Source organism: Gadus macrocephalus, chromosome 15 (genome assembly GCF_031168955.1).
Source record: "Gadus macrocephalus chromosome 15, ASM3116895v1".
NCBI lineage: Eukaryota > Metazoa > Chordata > Actinopteri > Gadiformes > Gadidae > Gadus > Gadus macrocephalus.
The window spans coordinates 7,542,820-7,564,866 of NC_082396.1; the positions used below are offsets into that span (position 1 = coordinate 7,542,820).

Here is a 22,047-nt window from a genome sequence, read left to right on the forward strand (position 1 = left end):
AAAGCTTGTTTTCATGAAATACTTTGCACGACCACTGTCATTATTTCTTTAACTTGTCAGTTAAATGACTAAGTGAAGTAAAGTATTTTATCCATAAATGATTAATCGAAGTAAAGTATTTTATCCTCACTAAAGGCTCTGAAGGTCAGAGGTCACCGGATGCTGACATCTTGGTACACGTGCTGAACAAGTTCAGTGAAGATGTCGGACTGGGAGAATGAGTACGACAGTAGCGGCGCGGCCATCGCCACCGCCACTGTGGGGGACCGCGGGAAGGAGACCGTCAGTTGGGGGTTCTCTGGTGTGAGTTACGGAGTGAGTTCGGAAGTGAGTTACGGAGTGAGCTCCGGAGCTCCGTGGCGGGGCGGCGACGGAGGGACCGACCGGCGGAGCGACGACGGCGGCCGGCGGGGCCGCGGGGGGCCGGCCGGTAGCTCCGAGTCCGGCACGGCGGTCACGTTCACTGTTGAAAACCAGCATGTTGGACGGATTATAGGTCAGTATTTTACAGCCCCGGGTGTCGGTGTGATGATATTAAGACCAACCGCCAAGTCCCGCCAATACGTGAGCGAACCGCTCCTTTAGCTAACGTGCTAACCCCCCCAACCCTGCTAACCCCCCAGGTCGTGGAGGAGAGAAGATCCGGGAGCTGGAAGAAGGTACTGGGGCGCGGATAAAGGCAAGTCCCAGTGGTTATTAGCGGGCTGGTCCTGATACCCTGACGGGGTCAGAGGTCCCTCATACCCCTCAGCTCCAGCATGTCCAACACAAATAAAACGTTTAATTTAAAAGCAGCCATAAACTAGCGGTTGATTACGTCAGCAGGTGGTCTGACCGCCTGCAGATAGGGAGAACCAGGGTCTGGTTCTCGAGTATCTTAACACTCGCAATCGCATCATAGCTGGAAGATTTACAGATACAGAAGATTGCTTAATAAGGTGGACCAGCCCCTTTCTGCTAGACCGCTGGTAGTATATAGATGTCGTAATATGTGTGTTGGCAGCCAGCTAGAGCCCTGGGGTCTCATTTATAAAATTGCGTGGGATTGTTACTAAAAGTGTACGTACGCCCAAAAGCCAAGTTTTGCGTGCGCCAAAAAATATTCTGACTTATAAGACCCTGCGTACGCACACCGTAGGCAATCTTTGCTTTATAAATCACAGAGTGCCTACAAGTGTGCGCAACTGAATCAGCTTCACGTTCCGCCCTGTACACGCCCCTTTTAACCATAAATGGTCAATGCAAATGACTTCATGAATGCGATCTGCATATAAAACAGACTCAGTTGCAAGTATTATGTCTTGTCGGAAACAATGGTGGAAGGACTGGGAAAAGCGAAATTTCAAGGAGGTTGAAGTGGAGACACTTGTGGGTGAGGTGGAGACCCGAAAAGTAGTTTTGTTCGGCGGTCACGGGATTGGGATCGCCAACAACAAAAAGCAGAGTGAGTGGCAACATGTTGCTGCAGCAGTGAACTCTGTCAGTAGCACGGAGCACACAGACCCAGAATTAAAAAAGAAGTGGTCTGACGTAAAGGTACATTCAGGGTGTCCGCGGAGGTCTTAAAAGTCTTAAAAAGCCTTAAATTAATTTTTCTAAATTTAAGGCCTTAAAAAGTCTTAAATTCGTCAAAAATGTCATATGCTGGTCTTAAATTTATAACTCGGAGGTCTTAAATTTGTCGGGGCAGGGTTATTTAATTTTTTATTTTTCTCGCGGGACTTTTCGGGAAGGAGATGAACGAGAGGCTACTTTCTTGCTAGCTGCATATATAAACGGGTGTCTGCGCGCTTGCTAGCTAGTCTGCAACAATGGGTAAATGCAAGTTCAACGTCAGTTGGCTGGAAGACATCCGTTTCCGAGGTTGGCTAGCGTCCGTTGCCAACCCAGAACAGGCCAGATGCATTCCGTGCAAAAGTAGCCTACATTCAAGCTCGGCACCATGGGGATTAAGGCTGTCGTCAGCCATATGCAGTGCCAAAAACATAAAACCTCTGCCAGGAGCCACACACAGACCCCAGCCATTTCTACGTTTTGCATCTCTGCCCCGGCGCCACCGCCGCAGCGCTGCTAGCACTGACCTGAGGGTAGCATTTGGTGCGACACCAACACTGAAAGCGGAGGTGTTGTGGATTCTAAACACAGTGGTCAAGCACCAGTCCTACAACTCGAATGAGGGGATAGGAGATCTCTTCGGTTTGATGTTCCCTGACTCTCAAATCGCGAGCACCTTTACTGCTGGAAGGGACAAAACGGCGTATATAACTCGCTTCGGACTAGCGCCTTTCATCCGAAACGAGCTAATCTGCAGCGTCAACAAGGCTGATTTTGTTTTGATATTTGAGACGTTGAACCACGCCACTAAAAGCAAGCAACTTGACGTGCACGTCCGATATTGGGTCGGAGATTGTGCATTCCCGGTACTTAGGCATTGCAATTCATGGGGCCCCACATATATGGGGGTAAAAGGGATGATGATGCATAATATTTTTTAGACAATATGCAGAATCTTTTCACTTACGAATTAACACGGTCGGCTATTTTTGCCAGCACGCCACCCTAGCCATATTATGGGCAACCGTGTTCCCCTTGGCTGTGATTTGAACTTTGAATTCCTCGTAGGAGTTCATAATAATACATTGCTCGCCTTGGATGAAATACACCGCTCTTGCGCGATTTATTTTGCATAAGGGTGAGTCAAATGACACGAGAAACGCCCCTTTTATGTGAACGCGCATTGAACCTAAAGCGGAATACCTGGTTCAACTAATTGAATCTAAAGTGAGCGTCGTGGTACCATTTAACTGTGATTGCGAGTTGCGGCTCTGTCGAGCCAGGTTTTCCCAAGAAAGCCTGGGTATGTTCAACGAGGTTCGTGGTATACCCCCGAGGTCTTACAGAAGGCATTTATTTAATGGTGAAAATATTATTAATCAGTGGCGTAAATATCGACGGTGCAACCGGTGCAGCTGCCCGGGGGCCCAGACGCTGTCACCCCCCCTCTCAACAACTCACAACTTGGGTGCACCATAAATACGTGCTGGTGTACCCAAATTAAAAATTTAGGCGCACCAGTGCACCCAAGGAAAAAGTTAGTCTGGAGCCCTGGAGTATCACTTTATGTTCAATAAACAGACGGAAAGTAAACTTGAATGAGTCTCATTGAGTGACACACATGCTATGCTTGGGTTGTAATACAGCGGGATCCCCCTCACCATCGCGGGTTTAAGGTCTTAAATTTCATTCAAGGTGGTATTAAAAAGGTCTTAAAAAGTCTTAAATTTGACTTGCTGAAACCTGCAGATACCCTGTACATATTTTTATGTACCAATAAATCGTTATGGTCCCTAAAGACCCTCTCCCTCCGAATCCTGCCATTTGCATGGTCCGCCAGAAGTGCCATATGGTGCAGCATTACCACGGCGCTCACGTCTGTATTTATAGGGTTACGGTAATAAGACTGACCGAGAACACCTTGGATAATCAGTTTGTAATCACCCACGTAAAATGTTCTTGACCATAACCCCTTTTTAATGCCTGATTTGTCATGAAAAGCATCAAGAGTAACGGACAACGATTGTAATGAGTGTGGCTTGGTTTTCCACACTTGGGATTTAATTGACATTTTGATTATGTGTTTACAGTGTCACATAAAAATATTATGTTATTGAGACGTGTTGGACAGATGCTTTATTCCATTTAGTCGCGCCGTCAGTGGACAGTATGGAGTGACGGGATTAATTATAGAGACTTTCTTTTTATTTCTATTCTAAGGAGATGTTTCTGGAGTTATAAATGAGAAATAACGCAGTTGACTTAAATTATTCTGATTACATAGATTTAACGCATGATACGGGTTGAAATTAAATTTATGAAGGGCGATGATAAAACATAATCGTTCTTCTCACTCTACAATTCTTCTGTCTGACTTCAGTTCACCACCACACCATCTGTGTCGCCTATTCTCCTTTTCCTCCAAACCATGCGTACACATGGGTCAGAGTTTGCCTAGGGCTGCACACATTCTCCCGTCAAGTTTTTTTTTTTTTATAGATCACAACCTTGGCGTGGAAAGTCACGTACGCCAATTTCAGCCCAGTTTTGTGCGTACGCAACAGTTATAAATGAGACCCCTGGTCCACAGGCAGCTAGAGCCCTGGTCCACAGGCAGCTAGAGCCCTGGTCCACAGGCAGCTAGACCCCTGGTCCACAGGCAGCTAGAGCCCTGGTCCACACGCTACATTACAAACCTGTTGTTGTGCTGCAGATCCAGAAGGGCGACTACGAGGGCACGGTGGTGATCCACGGAGCTCCGGACGACCAGCAGAAGGCCCGCCAGCTGATCCAGGAGCTGGTGCAGGAAGACCACTGCGGCCTCCGTGGTGAGGCAACCAGACAGTTAAAAACGGTTCATTGGTATATAATGTAGAACGCAGTACGCCAACGACAGTCTTTGTAGTGCGGAATGGCGATCGTATCTTTGTTCCGTCCTGACCACCAGCTCTTCTGTGTGATCCCAATGTCCTAGAACAGCAGGTGGTCGAAAGACATTAGACGTCATTCAGTGCTTCGTGTCCATCTAGTGTTTGCCAAACGGACGGTCCCAGAATGCCTCGGGCCAAAATATATTGTTGAATTTGTTAAACCAAGTGGGGAAGTATCTTTTCTGCCCCCCAGGGGTCTAAAGTACATTCATGTAGCTCGATTAGGGCTGGGCGATAATTTAATATATGCGATATATCGCGAGATGTTCTCCAGGGGATGTATAAAATGCCCCTGTCGCGAACATCGAATACAAGTTGGCACGTTACTTTTTACCGCTGCGGGCATACTCGTTATGCGTTCACACCAAACGCGACGGGGCGACAAGATCCCATACAAAGTGAACGTAGACGCGTATCGGGCGAATTTTTCGCGAGAGAAAACCGGCGATGATTTGTCGCGCCACACTTTTGCCGTGCACAGGCGAGCACGTTCACAAGGATTTGAGGCGCGACAAATTCGCTCGAGTTGAAATATTTCATCTTTGACGCGAATTTCGCATGATGACGGCCAATCAGCGTTCAACAGCGTGGCCACTGAGGCCTAACATTTTTTTTGGTTTGGTTCCTGTTTCCGACCGACCCTGTCAATTTATGTGCGACCCAAATTATTTTATGAGCTTTAAAAAAAAAAAAGCACCTCTTCATTCTGTAAAATATAAATTAAATTCCCTACCTACCCATGACCTCAACTGACAACCAACAGGAACCAAATATATATTTCTTTAGGCCTGAGTGACATGTGTTACGTAACAGCCAATCAGCGTTCAAACGTCAAACTCAGTGCAGTGCAGTCCGGGGTGAACTGCAGCATGGAGGAGAAAGTGAATTTTGCCGTTTGCGACTCCCGGAGCTCTATATATAATAGTATATAATAGAATTGTATCTATAATATCAGGGGTTAATCTAAACCGGGAAAGAGGGGCGCTGCCCCTCCTTGTTTCAACCCAGCGCCTCCATGTCGAAAATTTTAAATTACTTAAAATCTCCCGGAATGGAGAGCGAGCGAGCAAGACCGCGCACAGGAGACAGACGTGCTCCTAACCGCGTTCGCATCTGTGTAGCGAGCGCGCAGCACAACAGAGAGGGATCTAGAAACTGTGCATGAGGCAGTGACAGCATGTGAGCGGAGCGTGGAGCGGAGCGTGGAGCGGAGCGCGGAGCGCGGAGCGGAGCGCGGAGCGTGGAGCGGAGCGCGGAGCGCGGAGCGGAGCGCGGAGCGTGGAGCGGAGCGCGGAGCGTGGAGCGGAGCGCGGAGCGTGGAGCGGAGCGCGGAGCGTGGAGCGGAGCGCGGAGCGTGGAGCGGAGCGCGGAGCGTGGAGCGGAGCGCGGAGCGTGGAGCGGAGCGCGGAGCGTGGAGCGGAGCGCGGAGCGTGGAGCGGAGCGCGGAGCGTGGAGCGGAGCGCGGAGCGTGGAGCGGAGCGCGGAGCGTGGAGCGGAGCGCGGAGCGGAGCGTGGAGCGGAGAGCGGAGCGTGGAGCGGAGCGCGGAGCGTGGAGCGGAGCGTGGAGCGGAGCGTGGAGCGGAAGAAATAGGTTGGAGCGGGTTGGAGCGCAGAGCGGTTTTAAATTCAAAGGCCGGAGCGGGGATTTCACTCCGCTCCAGTCCGCTCCGATTTTAACTGCTTCTAGCGGCTTACATGTAGGTGGTTCACGTAGAATAGAATGGGTTTCAATGGGAGCATCCAAGCAACCTGATTGGATAAAACGCGTCACGTGAGACCCTTCCTACCCCCCCCCCCCCTGCAACACTGGCTCGTGTGCCCGCGAGAGTAGCAAGATGGAGTTTGGGAAGTACTTCGAAAAGCAAGGTGATAGGTCATATAATTTTGAATTTGAGCGGAGCGTGGAGCGATTTCGCCGGAGCGGCAGGAAATTTAAGATGAACGCGGAGCGGTTTTGAGCGGAGCGCCCTGGCACAACGTTGAGCGGCAGAGCGAATGAGCGGACATCCTCCTGAGCGGGGAGCGGGGAGCGGGAATTGCGCGGCGCTCCGCTCCGCTCACATGCTCTGGGCAGTGTGCACGTGAGCCTCAGGCGCCTCCTGATTGGCCTGGATCGGTAGGTCAACCAATCAGTTTACAGTGTAGGCGGGCTTTTATCTCTTCTCCCGAACCAAATTTATCAGTTCAGTGAATCTGAGAGTGTCTGAGAAGAAAGAAAATATAGCGTTTGGTGGGCGGGGGGGCTGAGGAATAGAAAAATACTAATTTAAATAATAAAGATAAAGTGTTCTTCCAGCAGGTTCCCGAAGTACGTGTTTTTTTTTCTATATACATTACTGTATGTAATGTTCTGCATCTATGGTAACTTAGCCATTTTGAGTAATTTGGCCTTACTATACGAGTCAACATACTGGTCCTTCACAAGCCTCAGAATGATCCATTTCTACCTCAAATTTTCAAAAGCTCCGCACCGCGGACCGCTCGGTCGCTTTGCTCCCTCGCCATTGATGTTTTCCGCGACATCTTCGGCGACAGCGCGAACGGGCGACAAATATCGCATTTGGTGTGAACGCACAGTGTTCCCTTCTCTCGCTCTTTCCTGTGGCTCTCTGCCTCACGGACTCATGCATTAAACACACTCACTCCCCTGCCCGTTGCGAGTCTGCGTCATTCTCATGGACGCGCGTGTGTGAAGTAGGAATGCGCGATATAAACGATATACGATATAAACGATAAAAAATGGCCTACGTAGTACGATAGAGATTTTAGTTATATTGCTCTATCGCGATAATGTATGTTTGACGCGATCTATCCATGACTCGCGAAATATAAAGAGCCACGAGCTGCAACCGTCTGCAACGCATCGTCCGCGACCCGCAAATTTTAAAAAGAGCCACGAGCTGCAACCAGCTGCATCCAGCTGCATCGCATCATCCACGACACGCGAAATTTAAAGAGCCACGAGCTGCAACCGGCTGCAACGCATCGTCCGCGACACGCGGAATTTAAAGAGCCACGAGCTGCAACCGGCTGCAACGCATCGTCCGCGACCCGCGGAATTTAAAGAGCCATGAGCTCCAACCGGCTTCAACGCATCATCGTCATCTAAGTAAATATGGCTGAAAGCGAAACGGAGGAGCTGGTGATTGCTCTCATTTCATGTTAATTTCAAAATTATATGCGTTCATTTTCCACTTATTGTTTTATGTTTTAATAGCAAGTATCTGTGCACACACTTGGAAGATTTTTCTTTATTTAAAATAGCCATGCCTAATACTGGACGTATTTCCCTAATTCACAGTATCCGTTTCTTTATTAACAAGACACCACCAATTTTTATTTCATTAAGAGAAGTATACGTCATTACACAGAAGATTTTTTTCTTTTTTAAAGTCTCTGCAGCTACAACATTATGTTGTATGATTAGTTTTGCACAATAAATGTTCTCAAAACGACATACATTTAGCAGTTTAGCTTTCCTTAGAGTCTATGTAACCTGTTCTGAAATGGTTCTATTATGATTTATATATCGTGATATATATCGTTATCGCAATAGGTTGCATGTATATCGCAATATGGATTTTAGGCCATATCGCCCATCCCTAGTGTGAAGTAGTCTGGAAGGCGCGCTGCTGTAGGTGTGTACCTCCGACCGATGAGTGAGAACAGCGAGAGAGAGAAAAAAGGCTGGAAACTGAGGATTTGGTTTAGAAAAAGAATAGCACTGGATCCGTCGCCTGGCAGTATATATATATATATATATATATATATATAAAATATATATAATTATTATTATTCAAACCGTTAATAAATAATTAACGGTTTGAATAAATGCTGTGTTGGTAAATCTAACTTGCTGTGATTTTCCTTTTCTTATGTGCAAGTTGTAAATTGTTCCAATAGAAAGCACTAATGAGTTTAAACAATATGTTTCATGTAATCTACATGCAGACTTATGTTTCAGGAATACTAGAATTAATACTGACGTAACATTATGCCAGACATGGTTGAATCGAGCATTTATGTTGTGCTCTAGAGGAGATTCAAAATATATCGAGATATATATCGTGTATCGAGATATAGTAAAAAAATATTGAGATATTCATTTTGGCCCATATCGCCAAGCCCTAAGCTTGATACATTTCAATTCCGGAAGTTTTTATTTACATTATTATTATTTTTTTTAATAACATCTGACAGTTGTGTGTGGACTTAACGAGGTCGGTAGCTACTGGAGCCAACCTCCCCGCCCTGCTGTCACCTCATATCCATCATTGTGGTTGGTTCTGTTTCCTGTTTCCTGCTGGAGGTCGTGGCAGAGGAAGAGGAGGCTTTGGCAGAGGAGGAGGAGGAGGAGGAGGCTTCGGAGGAGGAGGAGGCTTCGGTGGTGGAGGAGGCTTCGGTGGTGGTGGAGGAGGAGGAGGAGGATTCGGTGGAGGAGGAGGAGGAGGAGGAGGTGGCTTCGGTGGAGGAGGATTCGGTGGAGGAGGAGGAGGTGGCTTCGGTGGAGGAGAAGGAGGCGGATTCGGTGGTGGAGGAGGCTTCGCTGGAGGAGGAGGAGGAGAGACGAGAAAGGGCAGTTCCTGGACGGACGCCCAGCTCCAGTCCTCCGCCCTTGCTGCTCCGGCCCGGGAGGCCATCGACTGGACCAACATCAGGGAGAACCGGGAGATGTATGAGGAGATGAAGTGGAAAGGTGAGCGCATCCACTCTGGGGACGGCTACAGTGTGCTGGTCCTGATGCGTATATTAATAGGTTAGGTTTAGAGGTGCACCGAAAATTCGGCAACCGAAAAAATTCGGCCGAAAACGCAAAAAAAGACACATTCGGCTTTCGGCCGAAAGCCAAATGAGTGGCCGAATCGGAGGCCGAAAGTGGTGGTGACGCAAAATTATACAATCTTGTCTGATTACTAGGGATCGACCGATATATCGGTCGGCCGATATTATCGGCCGATATTCGCGTTTTTTACGTGTATCGTATCGGCCGATACGCGGCTGATTTTCGCCGTTTTTTTTTATTTTTTTTTTACTTGTTCTACCTCACCTGTTTTTAATATTTGTTAAATATTGTTCATCTACTTGTTCTTACTTGTTCTACCTCACCTGTTTTTACTATTTGTTAAATATTGTTCATCTACTTGTTCTTACTTGTTCTACTTCACCTGTTTTTACTATTTGTTAAATATTGTTTTTTATATTGAAGTTCAATAAATGTTTCTTTAAAAAAAAAAAGAAAAAAAAAAAAAAAAAAACGGCTCAAGAAAGTCCGTATCGGCTAAGGCTGATGAAAAAATATCGGTATCGGTATCGGCCCTAAAAAAACGGTATCGGTCGATCCCTACTGATTACACAAGCAAGGAGCACAGGCCACCTATACGATCTCAAAATAGTAAAATGTAACAATTACGCCACCCCCTCTAGCTTTTTATAGGTTGTGAGTTGTTTTGTTTACCTCGCCATGAACCGCGGGAATGTTTAATCTAACGTTCGTAAACTAGTGAATGAGCGCTGGCTCAACCTGTCAGCAGAGGGAGCAGCCGCCGCGGTGTGTTTCCGCGGGACCTCCAGACCTTTTGCTTACACTGCAGTGCTGAGTTCAGGCCAACAGCAAATCGGATCAGCCCGACGCGTTATTAGATCAGGCCTAGTGCGGGCCTGCGTCCGTGCACACGTCTACATGCGGTAGTTAATAGTAGGGAGTCATTGGTTATTCCCGCTCACAGTCACCGACGTAATGAGTCGACGTCGTTAAAATACAAAGAATTTAGCCTCTGCCTGTGATGCGCTCGTTAAACCCCTCCCCCCCCCCCCCGTTAAAGACACCTTTTGGAGCTGTTAGGTTACCTTGAATAGAGCGCTGGGACGTGGGGGGACTGCGCCGGTCGCTCGGGGGGGAGTGTGTGTGTGTGTGTGTGTGTGTGTGTGTGTGTGTGTGTGTGTGTGTGTGTGTGTGTGTGTGTGTGTGTGTGTGTGTGTGTGTGTGTGTGTGTGTGTGTGTGTGTGTGTGTGTGTGTGTGTGTGTGTGTGTGTGTGTGTAAAAACAGAATGAATTGAAGTGCATTAATGAAACTGATATCAGTTCTCCAACATTTTAAGATTTCAAATAAACATTTTTCCTTGAAAAACATGTCTAAACATTTATTGTAAGCAGTAGATTTAAGCAATATTTAAAAATAGTGTTTTGACAACTTTAAACGGAACCGTCATTTTCGGTTTCGGTATTCGGCCAAGCGATTAATTATTTTTCGGTTTCGGCCACAAATTTTCATTTCGGTGCATCTCTAGTTAGGTTATGTAACATATAACTAGGGTAGGCTGTGTTACATATCAATAGATTAGGTCATGTTGCATATCACTAGATTAGGCCATGTTACATATTACTAGTTTAGCTCTTGTTACTATATTTTTTTAATATTACTAGATTAGGTCATTCTACATATTACTAGATTAGGTCATGTTACACATAACTAGATTAGGTCATGTTGCATATCACTAGATTAGGTAATGTTACTATATTAGGTCATGATACTCATGGATTAAAGTTCTCCGTCGCTACGACGGATTTCCGTCATTTGGAGTTCACAGAGGCCACTTCACATCTCCGATAACGTCGGGACAAATTTACAAACAGGCGTCATTTGGATAAACTAATCGCATATTAAGGATCTAAATAGGTACTTTCTCGCATAAAAAAATATTAAAACTTAAGAAAGTGATGTATTAACAGCACTGAAGCGAGAATTAAAACAGCTTTTAGCAGCTTTACCGCTACCGCTGCCGCGAAATGCATTCTGGGAAACTTGCATACTGTATACTGCGGTGCAGTCGGTCTGCTGTATACTGCATACTGAATCCCACATTCAGTATGCAGTATACAGTACATACTGCGCAGTATGTAGTGTATACTGCATACTGAATCCCACATTCAGTATGCAGTATACAGTACATACTGCGCAGTATGTAGTCGGCAGTACGGTAGTGTGCAGTTTCGAACATGGACATAATACACGCGTGTATTATGTCGTCATACGTCAACGCCGGTAAAATTGTCAAATTATATAGTGAGTATTTAAAAGGTCTACCGTTAAAATTGACTGAAAACACAAGCATTTTAATGTACATCCCGATTATATATTAAATATATATTAAATATATTATATACAAATGTATATATATACACACCATTTTCGCGCCACATCTTACGTCTCTTTGTTGTGTTAGTGTTGAGTGTCAGAGCGAAAGTTAAGCTAGTATGAACTCCCTTATAATGATTGACGGCTCCGATGTATCGGATATTGATAAAACACAAAAAAATAAATGGAGATGGGCATGGCTGACGGAAACGGGGAACGATGGCAAGCCTTACGGTTCATGGTGCAAAAAAATATGAGACAAGCTTTGCAAAAAAAAAATCTTAGTCTAATTGAAAAGACAACAAAAAAATTGCAATAGATGCAAAAGAACAGCTGTTTAAAATCCTCCTCCTGTAAAACAGTATTGGTCGAGCATTTAAACGTGATGGCTGCATTTGGTGCTGACGTCTTATACATTTGTATTTCTTAAGCAGGTGTCAAGTAACCTAACCTGGAACATGTTTCACACACTGCACGTGACTTGGCTGTAGCGCGAATACAATTTCAGTCAGAAGATTTTTTTTCACTTTAATCCCTGTGATACTAGATTAGGGCATGTTACATATTACTAGATTATTTAATGTTGCTAGATTAGGTCATGTTACTAGATTGGGTCATGTTGCATATCACTAGATTAGGTCATGTAACTAGATTAGGTCATGAAACTAGATGAGGCTATGTTACATATTGCTAGATTATTTAATGTTGCTAGATAAAGTCATGTTACTAGATTAGGTTATGTTGCATATCGCTAGATTAGGTCATGTTACTAGATAAAGTCATAATACTAGATTAGTCATGGTACCAGATTGGGTTACGTATCACTAGATTCAGTAATATTACTAAATAAGGTCATCTTACATATTACTACATTAGGAGTTTGTGTTATACCATGTCTAACATCTGACCTGGAGCCTGTTTCTGTGACCCCAGACCTGCCTCCCATTAAGAAGGCTTTCTACCTGGAGGCCGACAGCGTCTCCACCCTCACTGAGGCCGAGGTCGTGGACTGGAGGTGAGCTGATCATGGCTGTTCCCAACGCCGCCGCCGGCTAACCTCCTCCCGACGTCTGACCTCCTTCCTTCTCCCGAAGTCTGACCTCCTTCCTTCTCCCGACGTCTGTCCTCCTTCCTGTTCCCGACGTCTGTCCTCCTTCCTGTTCCCGACGCGCTGACCTCCTTCCTGTTCCGACGCGCTGTCCTCCTTCCTGTTCCCGACGCGCTGACCTCCTTCCTGTTCCCGACGCGCTGACCTCCTTCCTGTACCCGACGCGCTGACCTCCTTCCTGTACCCGACGCGCTGACCTCCTTCCTGTTCCCGACGCGCTGACCTCCTTCCTGTTCCCGACGCGCTGACCTCCTTCCTGTACCCGACGCGCTGACCTCCTTCCTGTTCCCGACATCTGACCTTCTTCCTGTTCCCTACAGGAAGGAGAATAATAACATCTTCGTGGATGACCTGAAGGAGGAAGGGAAGCGTCCGTTCCCCAACCCCTGCCGAACCTTCCTGGAGGCCTTCCAGCCCTACCCGGGAATCATGGACAACATTGAGAGAGTGGGCTTTACCAAGCCCACCCCCATACAGGTAGGGCTACCTCCACCTCCAACCCCATACAGGTAGGACAAACCCCACCCCCATACAGGTAGGGCAAACCCCACCCCCATACAGGTAGGGCAAACCCCGACCCCATACAGGTAGGGCAAACCCCGACCCCATACAGGTAGGGCAAACCCCACCCCCATACAGGTAGGGCAAACCCCACCCCCATACAGGTAGGGCAAACCCCGACCCCATACAGGTAGGGCAAACCCCGACCCCATACAGGTAGGGCAAACCCCACCCCCATACAGGTAGGGCAAACCCCGACCCCATACAGGTAGGGCTAACCCCACTCCCATACAGGTAGGGCTAACCCCACCCCCATACAGGTAGGGCTAAACCCGAACCCCACCCCCATTCAGATAGCTCTAGCCCACCCTTGACAGGAAGGACCCGCCCCCAACTTGTGTGTGTGTGTAGTCTCAGGCATGGCCAGTCCTGTTAAGTGGTGAGGACCTGATTGGGATCGCCCAGACTGGTACAGGGAAGACCCTAGCCTACCTGCTGCCCGGCTTCATCCACATGGACGGACAGCCTGTGTAAGTTTCACCACTTGTCTCACAGTCCTCTACCTGTCTCTGGACACCTGTCCTCTACCTGACTACCGTTCCGGTGTCCCGTGTCCTCTAGCTGTGTGCTGTCTCCTCAGCTCCAGGGCGGACCGTGTGGGTCCGGCGATGCTGGTGCTGAGCCCCACCAGAGAGCTGGCTCTGCAGATAGAGTCCGAATGCAGCAAGTACAGCTACAAGGGCTTCAAGAGGTACATCTGGGGTCACCCCGGGCTGGGGTCACACAGAGCTGGGGTCACACACAGCATGGGTCCTCTCATGGGTCAGTCAGATCCCTAAAGCTGAAGATGTATAAAGTACCAAACACATTGCATTTAATTGAACCCTAAACAGTATCAGCCCTCTGAAGAGTGTCCTTCCGTCCGTCTGTCAGCGTGTGTATCTACGGGGGCGGGGACCGGAGGGCCCAGATCAAGAAGGTGCAGGCCGGCGTGGACATCGTGATAGCCACGCCCGGACGGCTCAACGACCTGCAGATGAACGAGCTCATCGACCTCAAATCCATCACCTACGTGGTGAGATGTGGGCGGGGCCTGGAGCCGGGGCTCTACAGCCGGGGGTCCTAGCCCCGTAGACCAGGCCGATGAGAGCGATGTGTAGGTGGGGTCTACAGCCTGCAGGCTATCGGAGGACCGCGGGGTTCCTAACGGGACGGTGATCCAACTCATGCGGCGGCTGAGGTTCCTATAAGAACCAACAGGCACCGGGACATCTTTCAGGGTGGGGTTTGATAAATGTCCCCTTAAAGAGGAAATCGGTGACAAATGGATCTGGGATATGTTTAGTATGATAACGAGTTCTAACGTTCGCTGGGGAGCAAAAAAACGCCTATACGACGCCTATACAACGTTGGCTGTTTTTAGACGATACTACCAAAATGCTATGCATGATGCTAAGGGCATCTCTCATGGTAAAAAATAAATTGCTCTTTTAAACCAAATACAAGGCTAGAGGTAGCCCGACACTTCTCTGTAGTATAATGAGGGTCTTGACAAATAAAACGAGGCATTGATAACTTTGAAAGTACAGATGGTTTATTGAAAATTACATTTTATGCACACATAACACCTTCAGTAGTTTACCCGTCTACGCCATCTTGTTTTCAAGACTCGATGAGTCGATTGATTGTGGGTTGTGGGTTCTTGACGGATGTAGGGCTGTACACGCAAGCTCTATTCGTCAATCGATTTTATCGAGTCTTAAAAACAAGATGGCAAAAGAACTGCAAACTTAAGACTGCATCATATCGGCGGGGTATTCTTGGCTTGAAAAGTGAAGAGGAAGAGGATCAGATAGAAATGGCCAACAGTAGATGCATTTGGACGCTCCGGCTGAACGGTGTTCTCCCCATGAATGTGGGACTGAGCGGCCAGCAGGGGGTCAGGATGTACTCAGCAAGGGGAACTGACCCCAAGCAGGATCTGATAATCCACCTTTTTAGTGCCTAGGATTGTTTTTTCGTGGCCACTCTCACTATTCAGGTATGCTCACTGAGTCACCGGTTTAAATCTAAAGCGGGTCATCTATGTTATGAGTCTAGATTCGATGACAGGTGTCTGGGTCAAGGAGCAGTTCTCGGCTGTCGGTCGGGGCGGCTATGTCTGGCTGCTCTGGTCTGACTCTGGGCTCACGTTAGGGCTGGGCGATAAACCGATTTTATCGATTAATTCGAGTGTGTAGCTCACGTCGACTTGTTCAAATGAAAATCGGTTTTCTCTTCAACATCCGCAAACGCTTCCCTCTCAGCTCCCGTAGTTTGGAATGGGCTCAGCCCTCCCCCCGCACAGAGCGCGCATTTACCAAAGTGATACACAAACATGGTAGCGAGTTTGACAAGTTGTATACCACCATTTATTCATGTATGTATAATCTATTTTGAGGTAAACATAATTAATTTGAAATATATCTGTGTGGTTTAATAATTCGTCGATCTGTTGGTAATTCGTCGATCTTTTGGTAATGCATCGGGGCTCCAGTAGGGGGATCGCACTCCTCTTCCTCATTCAATACAGACAAGTGAAGGAAAGAGCTGCGTGCGTGTGTTTTTCCTCATTCTTCTTCTACTATTCCCTTTCTTAAGGTAATTATTACCGTTTGCAAAACACTGTATATTTATGACCAGTGTTGAAAGTTTGAATGTTATGTTGGCACTTTATCAGAAGTCCTCTTATCATTAGAAATATTTTATGTTTACAGAAATATTTTATTTTATATTTTATATATTTTACATTTTATGTTATGTTACAGGTTACACTGTTTACAATGGCAGGGCCTGCCATAATGCTTTTTTATGTAAATCGATATAAATCGGAAATCGGATTTTTTATGAAAAAATCTGGGATTTTTATTTTAGGCCATATCGCCCAGCCCTAGCTCACGTGTCACCGTTGTGCCAGCACTGTGTCGTGTGAGCCGTCTGACTCGGGGCTTTTACTCTGAAGGTCCTGGACGAGGCGGACCGGATGCTGGACATGGGCTTCGAGCCTCAGATCCTGAAGATCCTGCTGGACGTCCGTCCGGACCGCCAGACGGTGATGACCAGGTGAGCTGTACCCGCCCTCACACTGTGATGAGGGGAGCCGCTGCGTGACTAACGCTGTCCCCCCCCCCCCCCCCCAGCGCAACCTGGCCCCCCGGGGTGCGGCGGCTCGCCAAGTCGTACCTGAAGAACCCCATGATGGTGTACGTGGGCACGCTGGACCTGGCGGTGAGCTCCTCTACCTGCCCTTGGCTAGAAGCACGTTATGAAGCTTATCTATAGCAGCAGGTTGGGTGTCTGGATGCTAGTAGCATGCTAGTTGCTAAAAGCAGGCTGGTTGTTATTAGCTTGTTGTATTTCTGGTTGCTAGTAGCATGCTAGCTTCTAGTAGAAGGTTGCTAACAGCATGACAGTAGCATGCTAGTTTCTAGCATCAGGATGCTAGTTTTGAGAAGCAGCTAGTGTTGCTAGTAGCATGCTAGTCGGTAGCAGCAGGTACTGTTGCTAGTAGCATGCTAGTCGGTAGCAGCAGGTTGTGTTGTTAGTAGCACGCTAGTTGTAAGCAGCAGGTTGTGTTGCCAGTAGTAGCATGATAGTCTGTAGCGGCTGGTTGTCCCCAGGCGGTGGCCTCAGTGCACCAGTCGGTTCTGTTCGTGACGGAGGAGGACAAGAAGGCGTACGTCTTCGACTTCATCAGAAACATGGAGCCCAACGACAAGGTCCTCATCTTCGTCGGAAAGAAAATCATGTGAGCCAAAGACACTAATGACCATGTATTATTGCATGCTAAGAACCAGGCCATCCTCAGTGTGTGTGTGTGTGTGTGTGTGTGTCCCTCAGGGCGGATGACCTCTCCAGCGACCTGTGTCTGCAGGGTCTGGCCGTCCAGAGTCTCCACGGCGACCGGGAGCAGTGCGACCGTGAGGAGGCGCTGCGGGACTTTAAGGAGAGTCGCGTGCGCATCCTGGTGGCCACCGACCTGGCCTCGCGCGGCCTGGACGTCATCGACATCACGCACATCTTCAACTACGACTTCCCGCGCAACATCGAGGAGTACGTCCACCGCGTGGGCCGCACCGGGCGCGCAGGGTCAGTCACCGCCACACGCAAACAGTGGACACTGGTCACCAGCTAACACTGGACACGCTAACACTGGACACGTCACAAGCTGACACGCTAACACCGGACAGGGTCAGTCACTGTCACACGCTAACACTGGACACGTCACAAGCTAAAACTGGACACGCTAACACTGGACACGCTAACACTGGGCATGTCACACGCTAACACTGGACACGCTAACACTGGACACGCTAACACTGGACACGTCACATGCTAACACTGGACACGCTAACACTAGAAACGTCACAAGCTAACACGCCACGCACTGACAGATGCTAACACATATCCAGCTAACCCTTGAAACGCAACCACTGGACACGCTAACGCCCTCCATGCTAACCCTGAGCGCTCTGCTGACCGGGGGCCGTTGCAGGCGGTCTGGCTTCGCCGTGACGCTGGTGACCCGAGAGGACTGGAGGAACGCCGGCGAGCTCATCACCATCCTGGAGCGGGCGGGACAGGTGCACACGCCACATGCTACACATGCTACACAAGCTACACAAGCTACAAGCTACACAAGCTACAAGCTGTACAGTCCCAGAAAGCTCCAGGAGAACTCTAATGCTTGGGGTGGATATTGCATTTCCCAACAAGACAACTTATCTGGAGTTAGGATGGATATGTCCAACGTGCACCAGCCTCGTGCACCAGCGTCGTGCACCAGCCTCATGCACCAGCCTCGTGTGCTCCATGCTGTCTCCCTGCAGGAGGTCCCTGAGGAGCTGGTGATGATGGCGCAGAGATATGAGAAACACAAGAGAGACCGCGAGCTCAGCGGGCCCAGAGGAGGAGGAGCGGGAGGAGGAGGTCGAGGAGGAGGAGGTGGAGGTGGTCGAGGAGGAGGAGGAGGAGGAGGTGGAGGTGGTCGAGGAGGAGGAGGAGGAGGAGGTGGAGGTGGTCGAGGAGGAGGGAGGGGCCGTAGAGACGAGGACCGCTGGGCTTTCTGAGGACCTCATGTAAACGCACTCACAAACACACACACATTGAAGTCTTGTCTTAAAGTCTTGTCTTTAGCTGGTCTGAGTGGATGACCTAAGATACATGTTTATATCACAGCCCACCGTAAAAGTGGATTGTTTCATCTCGGGACACATTTCATATAATTTCGGATGGAGGGTTATATGTGATGGATTCAGTTCATTGTTTCCCACACATAGACCAATGTGGGGCGCAGCGCCAAAGAATCAACAGTTTCTAAATATAAATATCTTGTTCCGTTCATTCATCTCCACATAGCACGCTATCTCCCTGTCATTCTCGTTTACAAACGCGCGTGCACACACACTGACACACCGACAAGCGCGCACATGCATACCAGTGGTGCGCGGGTACACTTGTAAACGACCTGCGATTGCCGGACGTTTTCAACCAGTAGTATTAATATTTATTGAATGTACCCGACTTGCTTCCCGACCCACATCCCTCAGTCATATGCTTTTAAAGCAAAGTATTACAATGTTATTGCATAGCAGTTTAACTTAAGGAACCTGCATTATTGCATAAATCTAGTCAATCCCGCTTCAGCATTCTTGCATTCACAATAAATAAGGATTTCCCGCTAGCCTACATAAAATGTTGTTTGAGCAGTTACACGCAGGGATTGATGCTATCTCCCAAGTATATAAAATCTCAATATTTTAAGAAAGGGCTTTACTAGCGGACACTCTTAACATTCTGCTTATTTAAACCTTTGTTCATCAGGTCAACAAATAGCCTAGGCTTAACATAGGCTACATATTTGAAATGCAACGGTGACCTAAATCAGAGAGACTGTTACCTGGTCTAAGAAAAATGAAAGAAAGTTGTCTCTAAGTTGGCACCTTGAAACCTCGGGCTGCTTCTTTGCGCAAGTAATTCAGCCATTCGCCATACAATCGAGCCGAATATCATTCATATATTTTTCTTTGGGTGAATCGCAACCGCTCAATTTGGATCAACCGGTCTATCACCGATACGTGCACACGCACTGACAGCTGATTCACCCGCTCCTCCTCTCCACACGCAATGTTTGAGGCCTATCAAAGAAATACCCGAAGCAGCGGGTTTTCCTTATTATAATAATTTTATTGTTGCATTCAGGGTTCTAAATTAACTTTTTTGATTACCAGCCAATCAGAATTTTCCGCTAGCCAAATTTTTTCCAGTGAAGATAAGGGAGATGAGTTTCGCTGAATTAATTATTTTTACATATTTGGATGTTGTCATATATACGGAGATATATATATATATATATATATAATTATTTTTTTTTGATGGCGTGGGCATTTCGAAAAAGTAGCTGCAACTTCTCCAGCTTTGACGTTTTTAATAAAGAAAGGCTTCTCCCAGCAAGGCTCTCTTCAATACGACCTGTTTTGGCGGATTTAATCCTGAAGCTCTTCTAATGAATCTGGGCACTCTCATGGTCCTTTACAGCCTCGACTTTAAAATTATTTGTTCCCACCACGAAATTGTTTTGTTTTTTTCTTTTGTGTAAAATGCGGCAGTCCTTACAAAACATGACGTCATTTTCGTGATCAAACACAAGCCATTCACGACACGTCAGCCATTTGGTATTGACTTTCTTTTTTTCGTTTCGCACGCATTGTTTATATTCTCAATCTCATCTCCTGCCTCTTCTCGCCCCCAGACGTCTGTCCAACCAACCAGCGCCGCATTTAGTTTAAGTTTAGGCTACTTTTTAATTTACTTTAGCTAGCTCCCTCCCTTCTTAGGATAGTTTCTGCTCCATTCATTAATTATTTTTCTTCTTCTTCTTCTTCATTGTGTTTTCTGTTTCCATGGTTTCTCGAGCTGGTTGGTTGCAATGCCTGCGCGCAGCCAATGGGCGTCTTATGCGTCATCACGTAGCATCACGACAGTGTTCATGGGAAATGAAGTCAGTACTGCTCGGGAGCGAGGACAGTAGAGCGGCTCTGACTGACTTGATTGCCTCATGCATCACCGGCCAAATTGGCTAGTAAGTTTTATTAATACCAGCCGTGTTAATTTAGAGCCCTGGTTACATTATACTATTTAGTTTTAACAATAAAGTAAAATATAACGGGTTGATATTGGTTGAGGTAGGTCTTGAGTTCAGTATTTGAAATATATACCTCCAGCTTTAGTAAAATTCAGGGTCTTCCTCCAACATGAAGTCCAGGTATGTATATGAGCAAACTAATTATACTGGCCTGCCTATAATGTATGGAGTTGGGGCAGGGAATGAAACCAGTCAGGGTTCTGGTAAAAATGTTTTTAGTTGTTATCTCTTAAAGACAACTAAAAACATACTTTACTTTAATTAATTAAGATTGAGCTGAATAATTTCAAATGCTTCTTGTAGCTTTAAAATTGTCTCACCAGGTGACAATAGATTAGCATACAGGTGTTTATTTAACATGGCAGCTTCAGATAGTGTGTTTTGAACGCCGCCCGCTGGTCACACTCGGACTACACCCCGATGACCGACTCGGCACCGGGACACTCCATTCCCCCACCGGCGCCACACATTGCTACCTGGTCTGTGGGAAACACTGAAGAGTCCCTTCCTAAGCGATGGCTCATTGGGACCCAATAGATCTCCATTAGACGGGTTGACCTCCATGTATAATCCTCAGTGCCCCACGATGTCATGATACCTGGAATACATCTTGTGACTTGTTGAATACGTATCTCATGGTGTGAAATATCTTCCACCGTCCAGTCTTTACAGACTTGTATGAAGGAAATCTGTCCGTTAAGCCAACGTCACAATGCGCTTCTATTAAAGGTCCCATGACATGCCACCAGGTGTGGGTTGATTAGCCGTTCCGGAAATCTGTCCCTTATGCCATCACAGGTGGGCGTGTCCACCTAGATGTGTGACGGATAGATGAGCAACGTTTGCTACAGTCCACTGGGTAGGCTGGTAGACTGATCAATCCAGCGCGGATCTAGGTGGACACGCCCACCTGTGATGTCATAAGGGACAGATTTCCACGGCTTGTAACGCCTAATCAGCCCACACCTGGTGGCATGTCATGGGACCTTTTAAACCTTCCTTACCTTTTTATAAAAAGGCTTGTATAGTTCTAGAAACTAATAATAAGAATCAAGCTGTTGACCTCTTCAATTAACCCTTCATCACCCTTTATAATCATGCTCATGTTGACCACACTGATCATTGTATTGCTGCAGGTCTATGATGGGGGTCTGTTCTACAATGTGAGATTCACCTTCTTTGTGTGAACACCAGCACACCTGGATGATGGGCCCTGAGGGCCGCAGGAGGAGGGCCCCGGGAGTAGGGCTCCAGGAGGACGGCCCCTGACCCTATGGTCGCTGGAGTGGGACCCCAGGAGGAAGACCCCTGTAGTTAGGGCCCCAGGACAACCCACATGTTTGTATTGAGGTTCCAAATGGTTGATTTCCAAAGAGTGTACTCGAGGTTTTTTGCTCGAGGTGCCGTTGTTCAGACGCCTGTTGTGTGCATTTTGATTAAATTGTTTAAAACATGTAAAACGACTCCAACTCTTTGTTCGCTCAGGTCTCAGAGGCTCATTTGCAGCGTCTGGATCACCTCAGTGGTATCTTCAGTTTGACTGAGTTTCTAGTAGAGTAACCCAAGGCAGTTGGGACACCAGCCCATTGATCATGTCCACCAGCCTGTAACATGAGAAGGAGACTCATTGAGAGA

The 22,047-nt window shown here is 47.4% G+C and overlaps 1 protein-coding gene across 2 annotated transcripts; it reads left to right on the forward strand.

Moving 5' to 3' along the window:
* The first annotated feature begins 156 nt into the window (after positions 1-156).
* ddx43 (DEAD (Asp-Glu-Ala-Asp) box polypeptide 43) lies at positions 157-21,872 on the forward strand. Of its 2 annotated transcripts, none has more exons than XM_060073163.1 (16): positions 157-496; positions 624-679; positions 4,268-4,382; positions 8,794-9,180; positions 12,554-12,635; positions 13,049-13,205; positions 13,641-13,759; positions 13,870-13,980; positions 14,163-14,304; positions 16,231-16,331; positions 16,409-16,496; positions 16,889-17,016; positions 17,109-17,357; positions 17,764-17,851; positions 18,098-18,346; positions 21,549-21,872. In XM_060073163.1, exons 1-15 carry the CDS (start codon positions 202-204, stop codon positions 18,335-18,337), a joined length of 2,358 nt encoding a protein of 785 aa, XP_059929146.1. In that variant the 5' UTR covers positions 157-201; the 3' UTR covers positions 18,338-18,346; positions 21,549-21,872. The 2 variants fall into 2 exon arrangements, with proteins under 2 accessions (XP_059929146.1, XP_059929147.1); XM_060073164.1 differs by having other exon boundaries at positions 21,607-21,872.
* The last annotated feature ends 175 nt before the right edge of the window (positions 21,873-22,047 follow it).

Coding starts and splice junctions, on each gene's coding strand:
- ddx43 (XM_060073163.1), top strand. CDS start 202: ATGTCGGACTGGGAGAATGAGTACGACAGTAGCGGCGCGGCCATCGCC. Junction 13,760..13,869: donor CACATGGACGGACAGCCTGT/GTAAGTTTCACC, acceptor CTGTCTCCTCAG/CTCCAGGGCGGACCGTGTGG. Junction 13,981..14,162: donor AGCTACAAGGGCTTCAAGAG/GTACATCTGGGG, acceptor TCCGTCTGTCAG/CGTGTGTATCTACGGGGGCG.